The 18187-nt window shown below is 40.3% G+C and overlaps 1 protein-coding gene across 1 annotated transcript in view; it reads right to left on the bottom strand.

Annotated features, from left to right (window-relative positions):
- Window positions 1-583: 583 nt before the first annotated feature.
- The window catches only part of ADAMTS6 (ADAM metallopeptidase with thrombospondin type 1 motif 6), a 280816-nt gene continuing 263212 nt past the window's right edge, over window positions 584-18187 (bottom strand). Inside the window, exons 23-24 of the mRNA XM_066253589.1 lie at window positions 16680-16836; window positions 584-1075 (exon numbers count right to left, since the gene is read on the bottom strand). Of these exons, the coding sequence (XP_066109686.1) occupies window positions 966-1075; window positions 16680-16836 (267 nt within the window). The 3' untranslated portion in view covers window positions 584-965. The remainder of the gene's footprint in view (window positions 1076-16679; window positions 16837-18187) is intronic.

Genomic DNA, 18187 nt, shown 5'->3' with positions numbered 1-18187 from the left:
CATGGGATCGTCTCAGTAAGCTTAACATGCGTGCAGCAATCCAGCGAGGCAGAAGCTGCTCTGTAAACACAAGTGAGTTCGAGTGACTCAGACTAAGGGCTGAGGCATCCGGTGTGATGGCAGCAAAGGGCCTACCATACCCCCGGTCTGGCTTCTGCATGACATTGAAATGTTTTGCTCTTAAAGTTTTAATGGAAATCTCAGCCTCACTTGCACAATGGCAAGCTGGCCACAGTCTTTTAGCACTGAATTTATAGACCTGCACAGCTGCAGTCACTGAGGCACTGCTTTCAACTAAGTCCTTCGCTGTTGTTCAGTTTAATACAGTTTATATATGGCTCACAGCAGTGTTCAGAATAGGGGGATTATTCCTAAGGAAATTAAGTAGAAGGAAGAAAAATCATACAAACTTTCATGACTTTTGATTTATAATTGCTCCTTAAATTATATCCCATTTTAGAATTTAAATTGTGGCGCTGTTGTAGTAAGATAAAGTATAGTAAATATTTTTAAGCTATGACTTAAGGTTTCTGAATCTTCTTCACTTCCTTAGTTGACCAAGTCATAACAGCTACATTTTAAACAGTTTTAAATACAAATGGATTCAGTGTCATTGCTAAGTCTATAATAAAAATTATCTTAATGGTCCAAGGAGGTAAACAGGCTATTGGATTTACTCGAAAGAACACAAACGTTCCACAGTAAGCAAGTCTCCCTGTGTTGTTTGGATTTCTCCAATCTGGCATTCCCTCCTAAAACTGTGTCCAGCACTTTGGATCAATAAATCCTACTTCACAGAAGTTAAAATAATATTGAAATCCTGTCAGCTAGGGCTGACCAGTGGTTACGTTTTCCACAGGGTAATGCATTTGCAAGGACATCAATCCTCTTCCTCTGGGTGGCTCCCTTTGATGGACACATTTCCACGATGAAACGACAAGGCTCTCTCTCTGGCTTTCCGTGGGTCAGTGTCCTTGGCAGGTCTTACAACACATCTGTCTGAAGTATGCTCGATTGCAGAACTGGAACTTCAGCACCAGTGGGCAATAAGCCACTTTGTTCACATCTTTGCACTCTAACGAATGGGGGCAGAAAATGGAAAACAATTAGAGGCACATAAACAAGTACATAAACAAGCCAATGAGCCCGGATGTTCAGCAAGGACCTTCCCTTGCTCCAATCCACCTTGGCTCCCATATCCATGTGGTTTTTGTTTTTATTTTTAAGCATACCCTGTCTGGGACAGCCTACCAGAAACATTCTTTTGATATAGTTTAACACAAATTAAAAAAAAAAAAATGATTGCAAGGCTTTTCTCCCAGACTTTTATAAGTATGGTACATGCCCACTATGTCTTGAAAGAATTACCATTTGTTTGGATAAGTGATCACTTTAGACAGCTTCGAAACATGAGTCATTTTTCTTACAGCACTTTTTATTGCTTCTTTCTCAAGGGTTATTTTATTCAGCAGTGCAAGGTTATCCAAAATCAAACATGAGTTGCATTGTTTGATACCAAAGTACACATGCCTCCAGAGAATCTCTGCATCTGTGAGGCGTGGGGATGGGCCTGGGTGAATGAAAGGATTGCTGACAGTGGCCTAGATTCAGCAACTACACTAGACAAAAAGGGAAACTTGGAGGGGTTGGCCTCAAATGGCAGCAGTCTGTGGGTTATGGAAACATGTAGAAATGTCTTTTTTTAATTTGGAAGTGAGACATGGCCTTCTTTTTTCCTATGTGTATTTTCTCCTCGGTGCTACAATTGCCACAGTTGAAGCCTGTACTTTTTGCAGCCAGAAAGTGAATAAATGATTCTTTCTCCATCTCCCTTGGAGGTGGTTGCAGAAGACGGGCCTGAAGGCCACTGTAGAGGAAGGGACATGGGCCTTTGATTCTCAGCAACCCCCACCACCCCCACTGGACCCCACTATAGCCAATAACGATATCCTTCTCCAGTCCTCTGGTCAATTTTATCTGGGAATTTTAAAATACTTTGTAAACCTAGTAATTAAATTTCCATATGCCTTCCAGAATCAAAGTTCCACCCTCATTTTTCCAGGTGGTTATACTGAAGCATCCTGGGTAAATTGTTCGAGGTAATTAGAGTCAGGCAGAATCCTGGGTCAAGTTTAGTAGAACAGAACAGTGTTCTGGTTGTTGTTGTTGTTTGCTTGTTTTTTTCCTGGTTTCAGAAGTTCAAAGAGATCATGGACATGGTACGTGAGCCACGTGATAAGCTTGGCAAATTAAATGCAAAGGAACTGAGAAGTTTACGGTTCCTATTATTGAAAAGTCGGGCAACAATCATATTGACCTCATGTTCAAGGCTCTTTCAGTGAAAGACTTAAAATTTTCAACTGTAACTTATCCCAATCCTCTGAAAATACAAGCTCTACTACCATCAAACTCTCTTACTCAAGATTGGATTTATAGAGACAATAAGAATTAGAAATCTGAATGGAAATCTTCCACAACACGATTCTCAATAAATTTACGTTTTGGCTGAAAGCAGTTAGGAGTGACATAAAAATTTTCTTTAAACTTTGCATGAAAATAAAGAAATCAGTCAATATTTGGTCTATCAATTTGAATTTGAGGTGAAGATATATCTACATATTTTAATTTGGATGTCACATTTTTTTTTCTTTTCCTCTCTGCCAGGATCAGTTAAAAGTAACCAAAAAAAGTTTGGAAAAAGAATGTATTTGTAGAAAAAGAAAGAACATCTTTAAGGGAAAAAAAAAGGTTTTATCAGTGTAACCAAGAGGGATATATTGTCAAAGTAATGTGGTTATTAAAATGGTGAGAAAAGCTGGCCCAGTTTCTCTCCCTTCTAATTCCAAATCGCCCTCCTCACGGGCAGCCCGCCCGTGGAGACTACCGCGTCAGCCTCTGCGGCAGGGCTTGGTGGGGCTGCTTGAAGTACTAAATACACTCGAGCTTTGGCCTTCTTTGCCAAAATATAAAAATGATTTAGTTGATAAACAGATAGAGGAGGACTGGTTGTTTTAATAGTACAAGGAAATAAAATTAGAAGCCAGACTGCCTGGGTTTAATCCTCGCTTTATCGTTTACTAACTTTATGACTCTGAACAAATCGCTTAACCTCTCTGTGCCTAAGACTCCTCATCTGGAAACAGGGACGACAGGAGTTTCGACCCCCATCTGTAACATGTCTATCTTATGCTAGTGCATAGAAAGCTCTCGGTAAGTGTAGAATATTGAATTGCTGTTATTAGGACCACTGTTAGTTACTGTTCCTTACTACCTGATGACAGTGACCTGTGCTCTGAACTCCTCAGGAAGGGTGCAGCATTTAGACTACTACTGAGAAAATACTATCTTATAGGTACAAGTCCATTTGCACACAAAACAAGAAAGAATGTTCCTGGGAATACATACAACTTTGCTGGGAGACTCATCACGCCATTTGTGGAAGAGCTGCTGGACCAGGAAAAGTCTGAGATGAAAAATATATAAGCTACTTCACAGGTTTTTCCTTTTAGATTTAGACTTTGGAATCTGGTTCAGTAATAGATAATTAATAATGAGTAAAATGAAACATTCATAGATTGTTTTTCCCTCCAAGTACTCCTCCATCCACTCATTCGGGCCCTTATAACTCCTGGGGTGGGGGGCTCTTTAGGCAGGTGCTGGAAATGAGAGAGCGCCCGGGCATGCAGAGGCCCAGAGCTGTCTCCTAGGCCAGGACTGGCGGCCGGCTGCCAGTGTGTCTCTCTCTGAATTTCTCATACCTCTATTACATTCATTCCCAACTAACGTGATTGAAAGAGAAAGTCAGCTGCATCCTGGGAGCAGGGTCAAGCTCAGGGGGGTAGGGACCATTTATGAGTGTTCTAGGGCTTGCCTGCACCAGCAGCGCAACGCAGAGGCAATGAGCAGCAGGTCTGCCGTGAATTCTGGCACGGTCTCTTCCCAGTGTTTGGTTGTCTCAGGCCAAGTTGCTTCACCACCCCAAACCACAGGTTTTCATCTGTGAAATGGAGCCAGTGATAAGGCCTGCTCATGGGACGCTGTGGGGCTTCCATGAGGTGATGTGTCTAAAACACATGCCACAGCACCCAGCACAGAGAAAGCATGCGGTTCACTGGCTCCTGTTATATTTGCCACTGACACGTCTGCCTGTGAGACATCCATCATGTATTATTCTCTGGGATCCACGTCAAAATGTATACGAGCCCTCAGGGAGGGTTACACATTGGCATACACAAGCAAATGAACAAAAAGATATTAAACAGACAGCAGGTAAACTATGATGGAATAGGGTGAGGAGAGACCAAGGGGAGGACCCAGGGCTGGGGTCTGCTGACACGCGGATGGATAGTGGGTCTTGCTGAGATGCTAACATGGTGATTCCTGGACTGTATCAGGATGTTCAGTCCTGATGGAGTGAACATCACTCACAGGGAGGGGTGCGAGGAACATCCCGTTTCTGATATTTGGTTTTGTTTCCTAGGGACTGCCCAACTGGAAGTATCTGTCTTTGGATTGATGGAAATCTATTCACCAAAGGTCAGCTATGACTGGTCTTTTATTCTCTTAGTCTAACTCCATAAGAGCTCAAGCTAATAATAATAACATTAAAAATAACTTACCAAATGTTCTCCTATGTGCCAGGGATGGCCTAATTCAGGCCATCTGTCATTTTTGTAGCTTACTCAGAGGGGACTGATTTGTTGAGCTCTTGCCATGAATCACTGACATTTTGCTGATGGAGTTAAGAGGGCTTGATTATAGAACTTTAGAACTTATCATTCACTAATGTGCCTCATCCTCAAAGCCCACTGAAAATATGAAATAGGCTTTTCACTCCCACCCTTGAGCCAATACACAACTTACATTGGTGATTAAACCATTCTGGAAGAGTTGTGCATAAATTAAATCACATTTTCCCACTGAACTCAAAACAGTAACAGAAAAGTTCTGCTTTAAGTTCTAAATGATCTTCATTCAGTTGGCATTGATCCCTAACTAATATCTAAAATACCTAAAAAATAAAAGTCTCTCTATGCCCAAGTAATACATAATCTGAAGATAAACAATTATACGAGGAGAGCTACTAAAAGGAACTCTTTAGTGTAGGTACAATCTTTGGTAATATAATCTCTCCATAATTGATGCATTTTGAAGATTTGGTCTCTACTGTCATATTTTCTTCATAAAGATACACTTATGCCTGCTGCTTTTTAAGCAGTGGAATCTGAGCCGGAGGGCGGGGGGAGGTCAAAGATTTTAAGATGAAGGAGCCTGATTTTCCCTTCTACTCTCATCCTGTACAGCTAAGTACTCTCCTGGCAGGATAACAACAAGACGCTACCTTTTCTCTCAAGAGGCTTTTGGAAGGGTGAGAGGTCCTTTTTGTGTGGTTTCTAGGAAATATTTTGCTGTTCTGACTAATCTCTCCTTTATTTTTACATACTCTACCTTAACCAAAAAATAAAGCTTCAGTTTACTCAAGACCAGAGACTTCTGATGGAAATGACAACTTAAGGAGTATCCCTAAATTCTTCTCAGGGTGACAGGAATACATCCAGGGTTGAAAGCCAGCCATGAGCCCTGCAATGTGAAGTAGTCTCATTCTTAAAATCTTAAGTGACTTGCCAGTTATGCTAGAGTGGGTCTCTCTGGTAATCTGGGTTTTGATAGTATTGAACGATAAAAATTAGACAACCTGTTTCATAGGCAACATATGACTCTACTTATCAGCAATATTCCATTGTGTTTTTCCCCCCCAGGTGCTTTACATTAATCTTTCAAAACCTGGACTGAAAAGATATGGTTTCAAAATATTCATACTAAACAGAGGCTTATGAATTTAGGATGCAGTTGGATTTAGATTCATTGTGACTTTGATGGCTTGGCTTGGCCCAAAGAGTACAAGAGCAACTCCAGAAATATAGTGCTGTTGTATTTCATTGCAAAGCCAGCCTGAATTGTATCCTTGGAGTGAGTTGGGACACACAGGGACATACTCTTCCGTGACCCGGTTGGACCATTTAGCCTCTTTCTTTGGAGCATGCATGCCTTCTGTGCTTCAATTCTTATGACATTTAGAATAATAACACAGTGAGTAGAGACTTATGACTTAAACACCGAAGGGTCTACCTTGTGGATTGCAAAAGCACAAGCAGCTGTGCCTCTGTCAAACTGCCCATGGAGATGCAGAGCCTGGTGAGGAGGGAGACAGCAAAGGCCGTGCGTGTGCATGCACGGTACACATGGAGGATGTGACTCAGCACACTTTCCCTAATAAAATTGTATTGAGCCCTGGATATTTTACATAGTCAGACTGGAAACAGATGAAATAACTTTGGGAACTTGATATTATTCATTGCAATGGGAACAGTACAGAAACATTTTATCCTTGAAGCAAGGTGATATCAACTATAAAACTTTATTCCGACTTCATCCTACCACAGAGTAAGACTCTGCATTCTCTCTTTGCTTTCTCAGCTTCTTCTTACTCAGTCTCATGCCACCTACATTTAACCTCAAAGTGATATGATCCCAACACAAATTCAGAATTCTCAACCAAATAAGAGTTAATATTCATAAATAACAGCTCTGACAAGGGGTTAATATTCAAAATATATAAAGAACTCACAAAGTTCAACAACAAACAAACAATCCAATTAAAAATGGGGAAAGGACCTGAACAGACACTTCTCTCATGAAGATATAGAAACAACAAATTGATATATGCTCAGTTTTGCTAGCTATTAGAGAAATACAAATTAAAACTACAGTGAGATACCACCCCACACCTGTTAGATTGGCTGTTATCAACAAGACAGGTAATAACAAGTGATGGAGAGGCTGTGGAGAAAAAGAAACCCTCATCCACTGTTGGTGGGAATGTAAAATGGTACAACCACTATAGAAAACAGTATGGCAGTTGCTCAAAGAATTAAGAATAGAACTACCATATGACCCAGCAATCCCTCTACTGGGTATCTACCTGAAAAACTCAAAAACTTTGGTACACAAAGACACATGCACCCCCATGTTCATTGCAGCATTACTCATGGTGGCCAAGACATGGAAATAACCAAAGTGTCTCCTGATAGAGAACTGGATAAAGAAGATGTGGTACATATATACTATGGAATACTACTCAGCCATAAGAAATGATGACATATTGCTATTTATGACAACATGGATGGAATTTCAGAACATTATACTAAGTGAAATAAGTAAATCAGAAAAAGCTAAAAACTATATGATTTCACAACATAGGTGGGATAAATCTGAGACTCATGGACATAAATAAAAGTGAAATGGTTAACACAGGGAGGGACTACGGAGGAGGGGAGTAAAGAGGGACAAATATATGATGATGGAGGATGATCTGACTTTGGGTGATGAGCACACAACACAATCAACAGTTCAAATGCTAGAGATGTTTACCTGGAACCTATGTATTCTTATTGGCCAATGCCATCCCATTAAAGTTAATTTCTAAATAAAATAAATAAAATTTTTTAAAATCCAGAATTCCCTTTACACCAGACCACCAGGAATGTGAACCTGAATGGTAAGAGGGATCATGAGTTCTTTAAAATGCAAAGAAAAAAAACAAGTCTTCCTCACGATGTTGAAATCAAAGTCTTTACCTTCACCATTCCTTTCACTGATTTTAATACATCAGATGACATTTAAAAACCCAAATTCAGTAGCTGTTTTGTTCTAGGGATTTTATGAGATTTCTGGAGCTGCCTAGGCTTTCTTAGAGTCATTTACTTGAGGGAGACTGAGACCCATTAAAGCCACTGTTAGACAGCTGGGCTGGTAAACCAATGTACACAAACCACACCTTTCCTGGGTTGGTTACCAGCTCATGGAGCACCATGAATCATTACCTGGCAGCAATAAATACTAGATGACAGAATGCCTTGTGCTACTGAGAAGCTGAAAAGACTCATCATATAAACTACAAGGGAACTTGAAACTGCATAAAAATGAATAAAATGGCATTTGGGATAGAATTTCAGGTGAGCTTGAGTAGGCTAGTCCCAGTTGCCAGATGTACTTTAAAAAATTACTCTGAGTAATATTTCAAATGTGGTGATACCCAGCATGTCTATAATTCACTCTCGGCAGCAACACAGTGTTACCTTCATCAGTGGCAGTTTGTCAAGATGAAGCTTATAATGCTGTAACTCCTAGCTGAAGGCTTTCAGAAATAGAAAACTAAAGCAGATGTGGAACATGGCAGATTTTATCTTCCTTCTTCCTCCTCCAATTTCCTTCCCACTATTTACTTCTAATTTTTGTGACACTCCACTTTGATTTTCTTTCTCTTACTATCCTTTGTTGCCTTAACCTTCCTCCCTGCAATCACTCTCCTTTATTTATTTTTATTTTTAGAACTCTTATGTAAATTTTATTATTTTATTATGGCTTTTGGGGACTAATGTGCTTAATTTCCCTATAGGTGCTTAAATTCCTTATCACAATCCATGGTTAAATTTGAGACTTGGAAGCCACATTGAACAAACACCTGCATCGCTCAGCCTCATGTCTAGCTGTGCACAGGTTCTTGTATTCTCCTTTTCATCTTACTTTCCTTTTTTTTTGCAATTTGTTACCCTCCTTTTGACCCCTACTATATTTGCTGTGGTTCAAGGCTTCATCAGCTCTAGCTTAGACTCTTAGAGCAACTTTCTAACTCTTCTCCCCGACATGCCTGCCCTCCCTCTGCCCCTTTATCCTCCTGCCATCCTAAGCATACCACTCCCCAAGCTCCTTCACTTGTTTTCTAGAGCTTATAGAGCAGGGGTAGTCAACCTTTTTACACCTACTGCCCACTTTTGTATCTCTGTTAGTAGTAAAATTTTCTAACCGCCCACCAGTTCCACAGTAATGATGATTTATAAAGTAGGGAAGTAACTTTACTTTATAAAATTTATAAGGCAGAGTTACAGCAAGTTAAAGCATATAATAATAATTACTTACAAGTACTTTATGTCGGATTTTCGCTAAGTTTGGCAGAATAAATCTTTATAAAACAACTTACTATAGTTAAATCTATCTTTTTATTTATCCTTTGGTTGCTCTGCTACCGCCCACCATGAAAGCTGGAACACCCACTAGTGGGCGGAAGGGACCAGGTTGACTACCACTGTTATAGATAGACTCCTAACCTCCTTCTAATACACACAGGATCCTCAAAAACCAAGGCCCCTCCTCTCTCTTTGGAGCTTCATTTCTACTGCTTGCTCATCAGCCTATCCCTGGCAGCCATGCTGAACAACCTTTGCGCCACTTGTGACTGTACACACTTGGCCTCTGCCAGAAATGCCCGAATCCCAACATCTTCTTGGAAAACTGTTTCCTACCTTCCAGTGCCTCACTCAAGCTTGCCTTCCTCACAATGCTTCTGTGAATTACCCGTTCTCTGTGAACTCATGGAAGCTCTCCTGCACCCTGCTACACTATGGCGCACTTTGTGGTGATTATTTGTTTGCATGTTGCCACCCTTGCTAAACTGTGTTCCATTTCAGGACAGAGACCTTGTCATATATCTTTCACAGTCTCAGTGCCTGGCATATAGCAGGTATGTTTGATAAGTACATAAATTAATGGCTGAATAAATGAAGACTATTTTTTAAAAAGCGTTACCTTGAAGGATAGATATATATGTGATAAAGCAAGTGCAGTAAAATGTTAATACTAGAATCCAGATGGTGGGTGATGATTGTAAAATTCTTACAACTTAGCTGTATCTTTGAAACTTTTTTATTATTTTCATAACAAAATGTTAGGAAAGGAACCATTTCCTAAACTTGGGTAGTTTAAACAATTCCCAAGGTTCTGGCAGGGGCTCATTTCATTCATAGAGATCCCACTGAAAGATGCTATTTTAGATCCGAAGAGATCTCCTTCATTCCTAACTCTGTTTTGCGTGAGGTACAGCTGAACTAGTTCCTCAGTAGCCTCTTAGAGTCAAGGAAACCAAATTCTGCTGGAGAAAAGGGATCTTCTTTTTTTAAATCATAAGTTGCTTACATATTTTTATTTTTCCATTTCTAGATCATTTTTATTTTTCACTTACAGTTTATATACATTACTGTATTAGTTTTAGGTGTACACTCCAGTGATTAGATATTACATAACTTACTAAGTGGTCATCCCGATAAATCTTGCACCCATCTTAAGCCTGACCTGTGGTGGTACAACAGATAAAGTGGTGACCTGGAATGCTGATGTCGCCATTTCAAAAGCCCAGGCTTGCCCAGTCAAGGCCTATACGAGAAGCAACTACAATGAGTTGGTGCTTCCCGCTCCTCCCTCTTTTTTTGTCTCTCCTTTTCTCCTCTCTCTAAAATCAATAAATAAAATCTTTAAAAAAAGAATATTATCGACTATATTCCCTATGCTGTACTTTATATCCCCGTGACTATTCTGTAACAATTTGTACTTCTTATTCCCTTCACCTTTCTCACCCATTTCCCAATACCCCTCCCATTTGACAGTCATCAAAATGTTCTCTGTATCTGAGTCCGTTTCTGTTCTGCTTGTTTGTATATTCTGTTTATTAGATTCAATTTTTGATAGCTAGACTTGCCATTCTATTGTTCATATTTTTTATGAGTGAGAGAGAGAAAAGGAGACAGAGAGAAAGAAGTATCAATTTGTTGCTCCACCTATCCCTGCTTTCATTCACTGGTTGATCCTTGTATGTGTCCTGCTGAGGTATCAAACCTGCAACCTTGGGACAATGTTCTAACCAACTGAGCTATACGGCCAGGGCATCTTCTTCTTCTTCTTCTTAAAGAAGACCCTTTAACATTTCATGTAATACTACTTTGGTGGCAATGAACTGCTTTAGCTTTCTTCTTGTCTGGGAAGCTCTTTATCTGACCTTCGATTCTAAATGATAGCTTTGCTGGTTAGAGTAATCTTGGAGGTAGGTCCTTGCTTTTCATCACTTTGGATATTTCTTGCAATCCCTTCTGGCCTGCTAAGTTTCTGTTGGTAAATCAGCTGACAATCTTATAGGAGCTCACTTGTAGGTAACTAACTACTTTTCTCTTGATGCTTTAAGATTCTCTCTTTGTGTTTAACCTTTTGTATTTTAATTATAATGTGTCTTGGTGTGGGCCTCTTTAGGTTCATCTTGTTTGGAACTTTCTGGGTTTTCTGGATTTGTGAATGTTGGTACAGTTGAAGTTGTCCTACAGGCTCCTTACACTATACTAACATTTTTGTTCTTTTTTTTCTTTTTGCAGATCTGTTGGGTGTTTTTTTTGCTTTCTTATATTCCAAATCATCTGCTCTACTATAGATTTCCCTGTAAATTATTCTTCGTTTCAGTTAGTGTATCTTTCATTTCTGACTCATTCTGTTTTATGCTGTTGATATTCTCAAGTTCACTGAGCATCCTTATAACCAGTGTTTTGAACTATGCATCTAGAAGTTTGCCTGTGTCCAGTTTGTTTAGTTCTTTTTCTGGAGTTTTGTCCTGTTTTTTTTTTATTTGGGACATGTCTTTTCTCTCCTCATTTTGGCAGCTTCCCTGTGTTTGTTTCTGTGTATTAGGTGGAACGGCCACATCTCCCTGGCCTGGTAGAGAGTGGTCTACTGTAGTAAGTGTTCTTTTATTTTTAAAGATTTTATTTATTTATTTATTTATTTATTTATTTATTTATTTATTTATTTTTACAGAAAAGAGATGGATGGGGGAGATAAATGGGGGGGGCAGGCAGGAAGCATCAACTTGTGGTAATTGCTTCTTGTATGTGCCTTCACCAGGAAAGTTCAGAGTTTCAAACCGGCGATCTCAGCATTCCAGGTCAACACTTTATTCACTGTGCCACCATCTGGTTAGGCTATAGTAGGTGTTCTTTAGGGTCCTGTGGCACAGGTTCCTTGGTCACCCAAGCTGGGCATTTGAGGTGTGCTCCCCGTGTGGGCTGTGTACATCCTCCTCTTGTAGTTAAGCCTTGATTGCTGCTGGCACATCAATGGGAAGGATTTACCCCCAGACTGATCAGCTGCAAGGACTGGCTACAACCACTAACCACTGACCTCCAACCATAGTGGAGGATCAACTGTGCTGCGATCCAACCCACAGAATAGGACTTATTTCAGTGGGCTCTGGTGCCCACAGAATCTGCCCCTTAAGTATATCACTTGTGGAGGTGGTTGGGTGGTGATACATCAACATGGTCTAAAGTTATCCATTGGGTGTGCTGCCTCTGGGGCCTCCTGGAAGGTGCGGGTAGGTCAAGGTCAGCCTCTACCTGTGTTCTGCCGGGGCCACCCAGCATGAGCTACAAAGCACTCTGCAGATGGCTGCTACCTGTGCTGAACTCAGAGGTGCCCAGGAGAGGCCAACCTGGGAAACAAGGCTGGTTGCTGTGAGTGCCAGGCTGGGGCCACTTAGCAAGAGGCAGGGCATACTGATGTCAGATACTGCTGTTTGAGAGATTTTTAAACTATCTGAAGCATGGGACAAAACAGGCCATTTGTATGGAAAAAACTACTGGAAGCAGCTTTCGTAGGCCTGCAAATTTAAAAGGTGGGGCCTCAGGAATCACCAGGCTAAGGTGAACAGTATGAGCCTTGCTGATGGAGTCTCAGATATGGTACCTGCCAGTCAGCTCTGGGAGGGAAGGGCTGATCAAAGGAAGAATTGCCTCTGCCAATACTTCTGTCTGGGAGAAAGCTGCCCCCAAGCTTTCGGGCTTATGCCTGATAACTCAGTTCCTCGCTATAAGTCTCTGGTGTCTTTCAAGCTGCTGTCCCAGTGCTGAAGCTCAGAGAGAGAGAGTCCGAGTAAGTCTGTGTGTGGGTCCTGTAAGAGGAACTGCCTGGGACCCCGCAGCCCTCTGTCTTCCTTGGCCTCAATCCCACTGGTTTTCATAGTCAGAAGTTACGAGGACTTCTCTTCCTAACCCTGAATCCTTGAGCTGAGGTGAGTGCCTGGTATGTGGCTGGGACCTCACACTCCTCAGAGGGGACCTCTGCAACCAAGATATCGCTCTCAATTTTTATCTGCCACATGAGGGTATGGGTGTGGGACCAGCCTGTCCAGCATCTCCAACCCTCCTACCAGTCTTGATACGGTTTCTTGTTTTTAAAAGAATTTTTTAAATGGCTTTTATTTATTTTATTATTTTTATTAATTTTTATTTATTTATTTTAGAGAGAAAGAGAGGAAAGGAGAGAGAGAAACATTAATCCATCGTTTCACTTATCCATGAACTCATTGGTTGATTCCAGTATGTGCTCTGACTAGGGATCAAACTCACAACCGGGCATATCAGGGTGATGCCCTAACCAACGGAGCTACCCAGCCAGAGCACAGCTTCTTCTTTAATCCCCTAGTTGTAGAACTTCCATTCAACCAGATTTCAGGCAGTTCTGAATGATGGTTGTTCTGTAGTTTAGTTATAATTTTGATGTGGTTGTGGTTGGAGGCAAGTACCTCGTTTACCTTTGCTGCCATCTTGCCTGGGAGCCATGAGCGCGTACGGGGGTGGGGGGCAGGGGGAGAGAAGGGGGAGTTGTTCTCTTCTACCCTCTTGCAGCCTATCCAGAACCTGCTCCTTCCCAGGCTACTGGACTTTCTCTGCCCAACCTCCCCTTAGTAAGGGGCATTTTCCTCTCCCTGATCAGATTCCCAGAAGCCGGTCAGGCCACTCTCACATTACTTTCATGCAAGAACCTCCTCTCTTTTGAAATCCATGTTATCTGTCTATTTTTATCTCTATAAATGAAAATTTATGATTAAACTCAACTGTTTCCCCCACATTTCCCAGGGTATACATTGGATTTTTCTAGCCACACATTATGACTAGCTCATAGACCACTTAGTCTATGAAGCTTGCCTTCATCCAAAAGGTTAAATAAAGTCATCAGTCCTACATTTGAGCTCTCTTAGCACTGTGCAAACCTCCACATAACACATTCCAGCCCCACCTTTTTTTTTTAGAGTATCTTCTCTGAAAGACTACGAACTTAAAAATATTGAATTTTCCATAATGAATGGCAGAGGCTGGCCACAGCAACCATCCAGTAGTCGGTAATTAGCTGCTGACAAAACAAACGAATAGTTTTGGGTATTTGAACATATTCAATATATGCTATTGGGAACATAAAGGGAACACAAAACAAGTTAGACATACTGTTGGCCCTCTAATGCTTGTTTTGTAAGAGTGAGCGATTCTATTTTAAATGAATCAACAGTGTTAGGGGAATAAAAATTCTAAGATTAGTCATACTTATAGGTTTAATAATATCCTAACAGTTTCCTCCATTTACTGAAAAGACTAACAGTATTGTCTTAACTGCTTACTTCAGGGTAATACAATAAAAGGTTATTTGGCCAGGCAGATTAAATACCACGAGATGTTTCTCTAAATAATCCAAGTAACATCCCATTAATATCTATCCATTTTAAGAAATATTTTTAAGGCAGAAATAAGTGAAGTTACAAACGATATTCTGCCCACTCTGAAAACAGCAATTCATCTTCAGCTGCAAAACTTCTGTATAATAATAATTATCCACTATAGAGAAGCTTCTGGAGAAATTGCTAAAGTGGCTGAAAATGAAATTCTAAACATAACTTCAGCGTATATTGTAGGTAAAATCTTTTAGCAATGATAGAAGCCACGTCTGTCCTCATGTTAAAATACCGAATGTTAAAGAGCGAATTTCAAATAGCATATAAATGTAGTTAAAACTGACATACACTTGGGCTTTGCCAAATCTGGGTTCAAATCCTGACTCTGCTACTTCTCAGTCTTGTAATTTGGGTAAGTCACTATCTCTCTCTGTACCTCAGTTTCCTCATCAGAAAGCTGTTATCATGACTATATCATATATGCACTCAAGTATTTATGTATACAAGATATCTAAGATAGACAATAAATACAAAAAGCCTAAGATAATACCCGACATAAACTAATTTAATATGATAGTTATATCCTCTTTTCCACTTTAAACTTTCATCTTCCAACTTGGATACAAAAACAGACTCTCAAACCTATGCGATTGATCACTAGTAATTTACAATGGATAAAAGTTATTAAAAGTTATCTGTTGCAGTCCTATAGAAGGGAGGAATATTTATGTAGATCATTTAGAGCCAGAGACTTTGCAAATTAATGTTGTGATTTTGAACTAATGTAGGATAAGGATATACTTCTTTGAAAGAGTAAGTTACACAAGAAGTATATTGTGGTGAGATTCTGATATAAATACCAGACCATTTATAAAGAAGCAAAATTTCTGCATCCTGTCATGTAAGATGATTGATTGGTCTTCCTAAGATAAAATTCCTTTGGAAACATTAAAAAAATAGGATTTTTTAAAAATCCTTCAAACTAGGTCTCTTTTTATAATAGGTTCATGTGACTATCATTTTTATTTGAAAAACATTAATGAATATATTTAGGGTAATTATTTATTTATTTCTGTTTTACTTTGTGTTTTTTTTTGTTTTGTTTTGGGTTTTTTTGTATTTTTCTGAAGCTGGAAATGGGGAGAGACAGTCAGACAGACTCCTGCATGCGACCGATCGGGATCCACCCGGCATGCCCACCAGGGGCGACGCTCTGCCGCGACCAGAACCACTCTAGCACCTGGGGCAGAGGCCAAGGAGCCATCCCCAGCGCCGGGGCCATCTTTGCTCCAATGGAGCCTTGGCTGCGGGAGGGGAAGAGAGAGACAGAGAGGAAGGGGGGGGGTGGAGAAGCAAATGGGTGCTTCTCCTATGTGCCCTGGCCGGGAATCGAACCCGGGTCCCCCGCACGCCAGGCCGATGCTCTACCGCTGAACCAACCAGCCAGGGCCTTACTTTGTTTTTTTAGTGGAGCCCTTGCGCCAGAATTCCTACAGAACTTAAATTCACAAAGTCAGATGTTCGTGTGTACGTATTGATGATGCTGCTGTCCCCGTGTGGGAGGGCAGCCTGGCCTTCCTGGCTGGGCGTGTTTGTCTCCACACACCCCGAAGTTCCTGCTGCAGTGCCTTGCAGAGAGTAGCAGCCAGGAAATTTCAAATGAATACCTGAGTAAATAAAGTACATTTACTTAAAGATAAAAGAAAATTTAGGAGTTGGGTGGTCATCTGTTGCTAATAAAAAGGTGTCCCAATATATAACAGAGGGAAACTTCAGAGTCTAAAGACCTTTGTCCTCCTACATAAACTGCTATATAATGATCATTTTCTATAATAAAAAAATTAGCATTTGAAACATAAGTAGTTTTAAACAAATGCTTTCATTATATGTATAACAAGCATGAATTTTAATCTTCATAATGGCAGACATCCATAGTTATACCCAAAAAAGAAAGAAAAGTTTTCACTCTGGAGCGTGGTTCATTAGAAATCATCTCTGTATTTCCAGCACAAGTCCAACATAGAATAGTAGGTTGGACTTGACCTTAAAGATTATCCACTGCAATCTATCACTGTATAGATTAGTAAACTTAGCTCCAAAAGGTTACGTGACAACAAGGTCATACAGGTAGTACAAGAAGAGTCAGGAAAGAATTCAGGTTTTCTCATTACATATCCAGTACATATGCAGCTTTCATAAATGCTCTGTACAGACAGTGGTTTTATGGGGCTCTTCAAATCCTGGGAGCCAGTGGAGGTGAGTCACGAGGAGACCACAGGCCTCTACTCCTTGGAAAACTCACCTTCAGTACTGGAACTGGGGGTAGTGTCACATTTGCTTTCACACTGCTGCATCGATGGAGGCCGGACAGTTTCTGGACAGTCACTAGATGCCTGTCCAGTGTAGGAGAGACATTGCACAGTCCTCATTTGCTGTCCAAGGCCACACTGAGCGGAACACTAAACCAAAAGACAGAAAAAAAAATACAGATTTCACCAATTTCCAGAAGTAAAAAAAGATACAATGTCATTTTCAAATATCACATGTGTTAGCATAAGCCCATACATAGTTCATCTTGAGGAGGTGTGTGACTAGGTCATTCTACTGTAGAATTGGTTTGGAGACTCAAGAATCATGTCATTACCCTAGAAAATGGAAGCAATAAAGTTCCCAGAAGACCATACATGAAGATTTCTTGGCTTAGTATTCTAACAGTTCCAAGCAGTGCTGGTAAACTCTGCTAGGAGTATAATAAGGAAATCTTCATGATGAAGTAGAATAATTAGACATTTCAGGGCTAGGGCATCATCACTATTGCTCACCGTTTGTTGTAGGCTGAGGGCAAGCAACCTGATGGTCTGCTGGTGCGCTGAATCTGAGCAAACCATCAGTTCAGTGCCGCAGCAGAGCCTGCTATGGGGCCTGGTGATATGGCTAGTTTAAAAACAAAAAGAGTTTAAATAAGTACCACAAGTTTTCTAAGTTACAATCAGCCACACAAACCTGAGAAGTGGTCTGTTAGCCAATCAGCACGTGTCCCTCCCCTTTTCCATCTGTTCAGTAATTTGGTTATTTCAGAATGGAAGTTATAGTCTCTGTGGCATAGTTTCAGCTGGGACTGATCAGCTGTCTAGGCTGGAGAATGAAGTTGGGTCTATTCTTTGGGCCTGCCACCAGAATACCAGAAAGCCTGTGAGATTTGAGATCAAAAGGACGAGGAGCTAACCGGTGCCAAAACAGGCCATGGTGATGTTTACAAGGTAAACAAACCGAGGCTCTGTTGGCTTTGTTTGCAAAAGCTCTCAAAGCACATACAGGATTTGCAAGTATATTCATAGACACTTTTACTTTTAAGTTTCTAAATACAGAATGACAAATAAATGCACTATAAAAATGTATTTATACTAAAGCATCTTTGCTTTTTCACTGGTTAATTTTAATTTCAGGAAACTGGACCAAAAATATAGATGAGAAGAAAAGGATTTGATGACATTTAAAAGAATAATCTCAGATCCATAAACTGTAAATTTGGTAAAATCACTAACATGCAAACACTTTCAATGAGCCTTTATATAACAGTGCATTTCAGTGAAGAATATACAAAGAAGGAAATTCTGACCTGTTTTAAATAAAAATTATGACAGCATGTTTGTACTGATACTTTAATAGCATAATGTCAATTATGTATTATGACACTGTTGTTCATGTCTATTCCACTTAAGCACTTTGTAAATTAAACTAAATACTGTGATAGAAAACCAGCTTATGCTATACAAATGCACGTGTTAATTATTTTATGATCATACTTCT

Source organism: Saccopteryx bilineata, chromosome 1 (assembly GCF_036850765.1).
Source record: "Saccopteryx bilineata isolate mSacBil1 chromosome 1, mSacBil1_pri_phased_curated, whole genome shotgun sequence".
In the NCBI taxonomy this organism is placed as follows: Eukaryota; Metazoa; Chordata; class Mammalia; order Chiroptera; family Emballonuridae; genus Saccopteryx; species Saccopteryx bilineata.
Note: the sequence above shows the minus strand (reverse complement) of the source record. Positions and strands in the feature narration are given on the sequence as shown.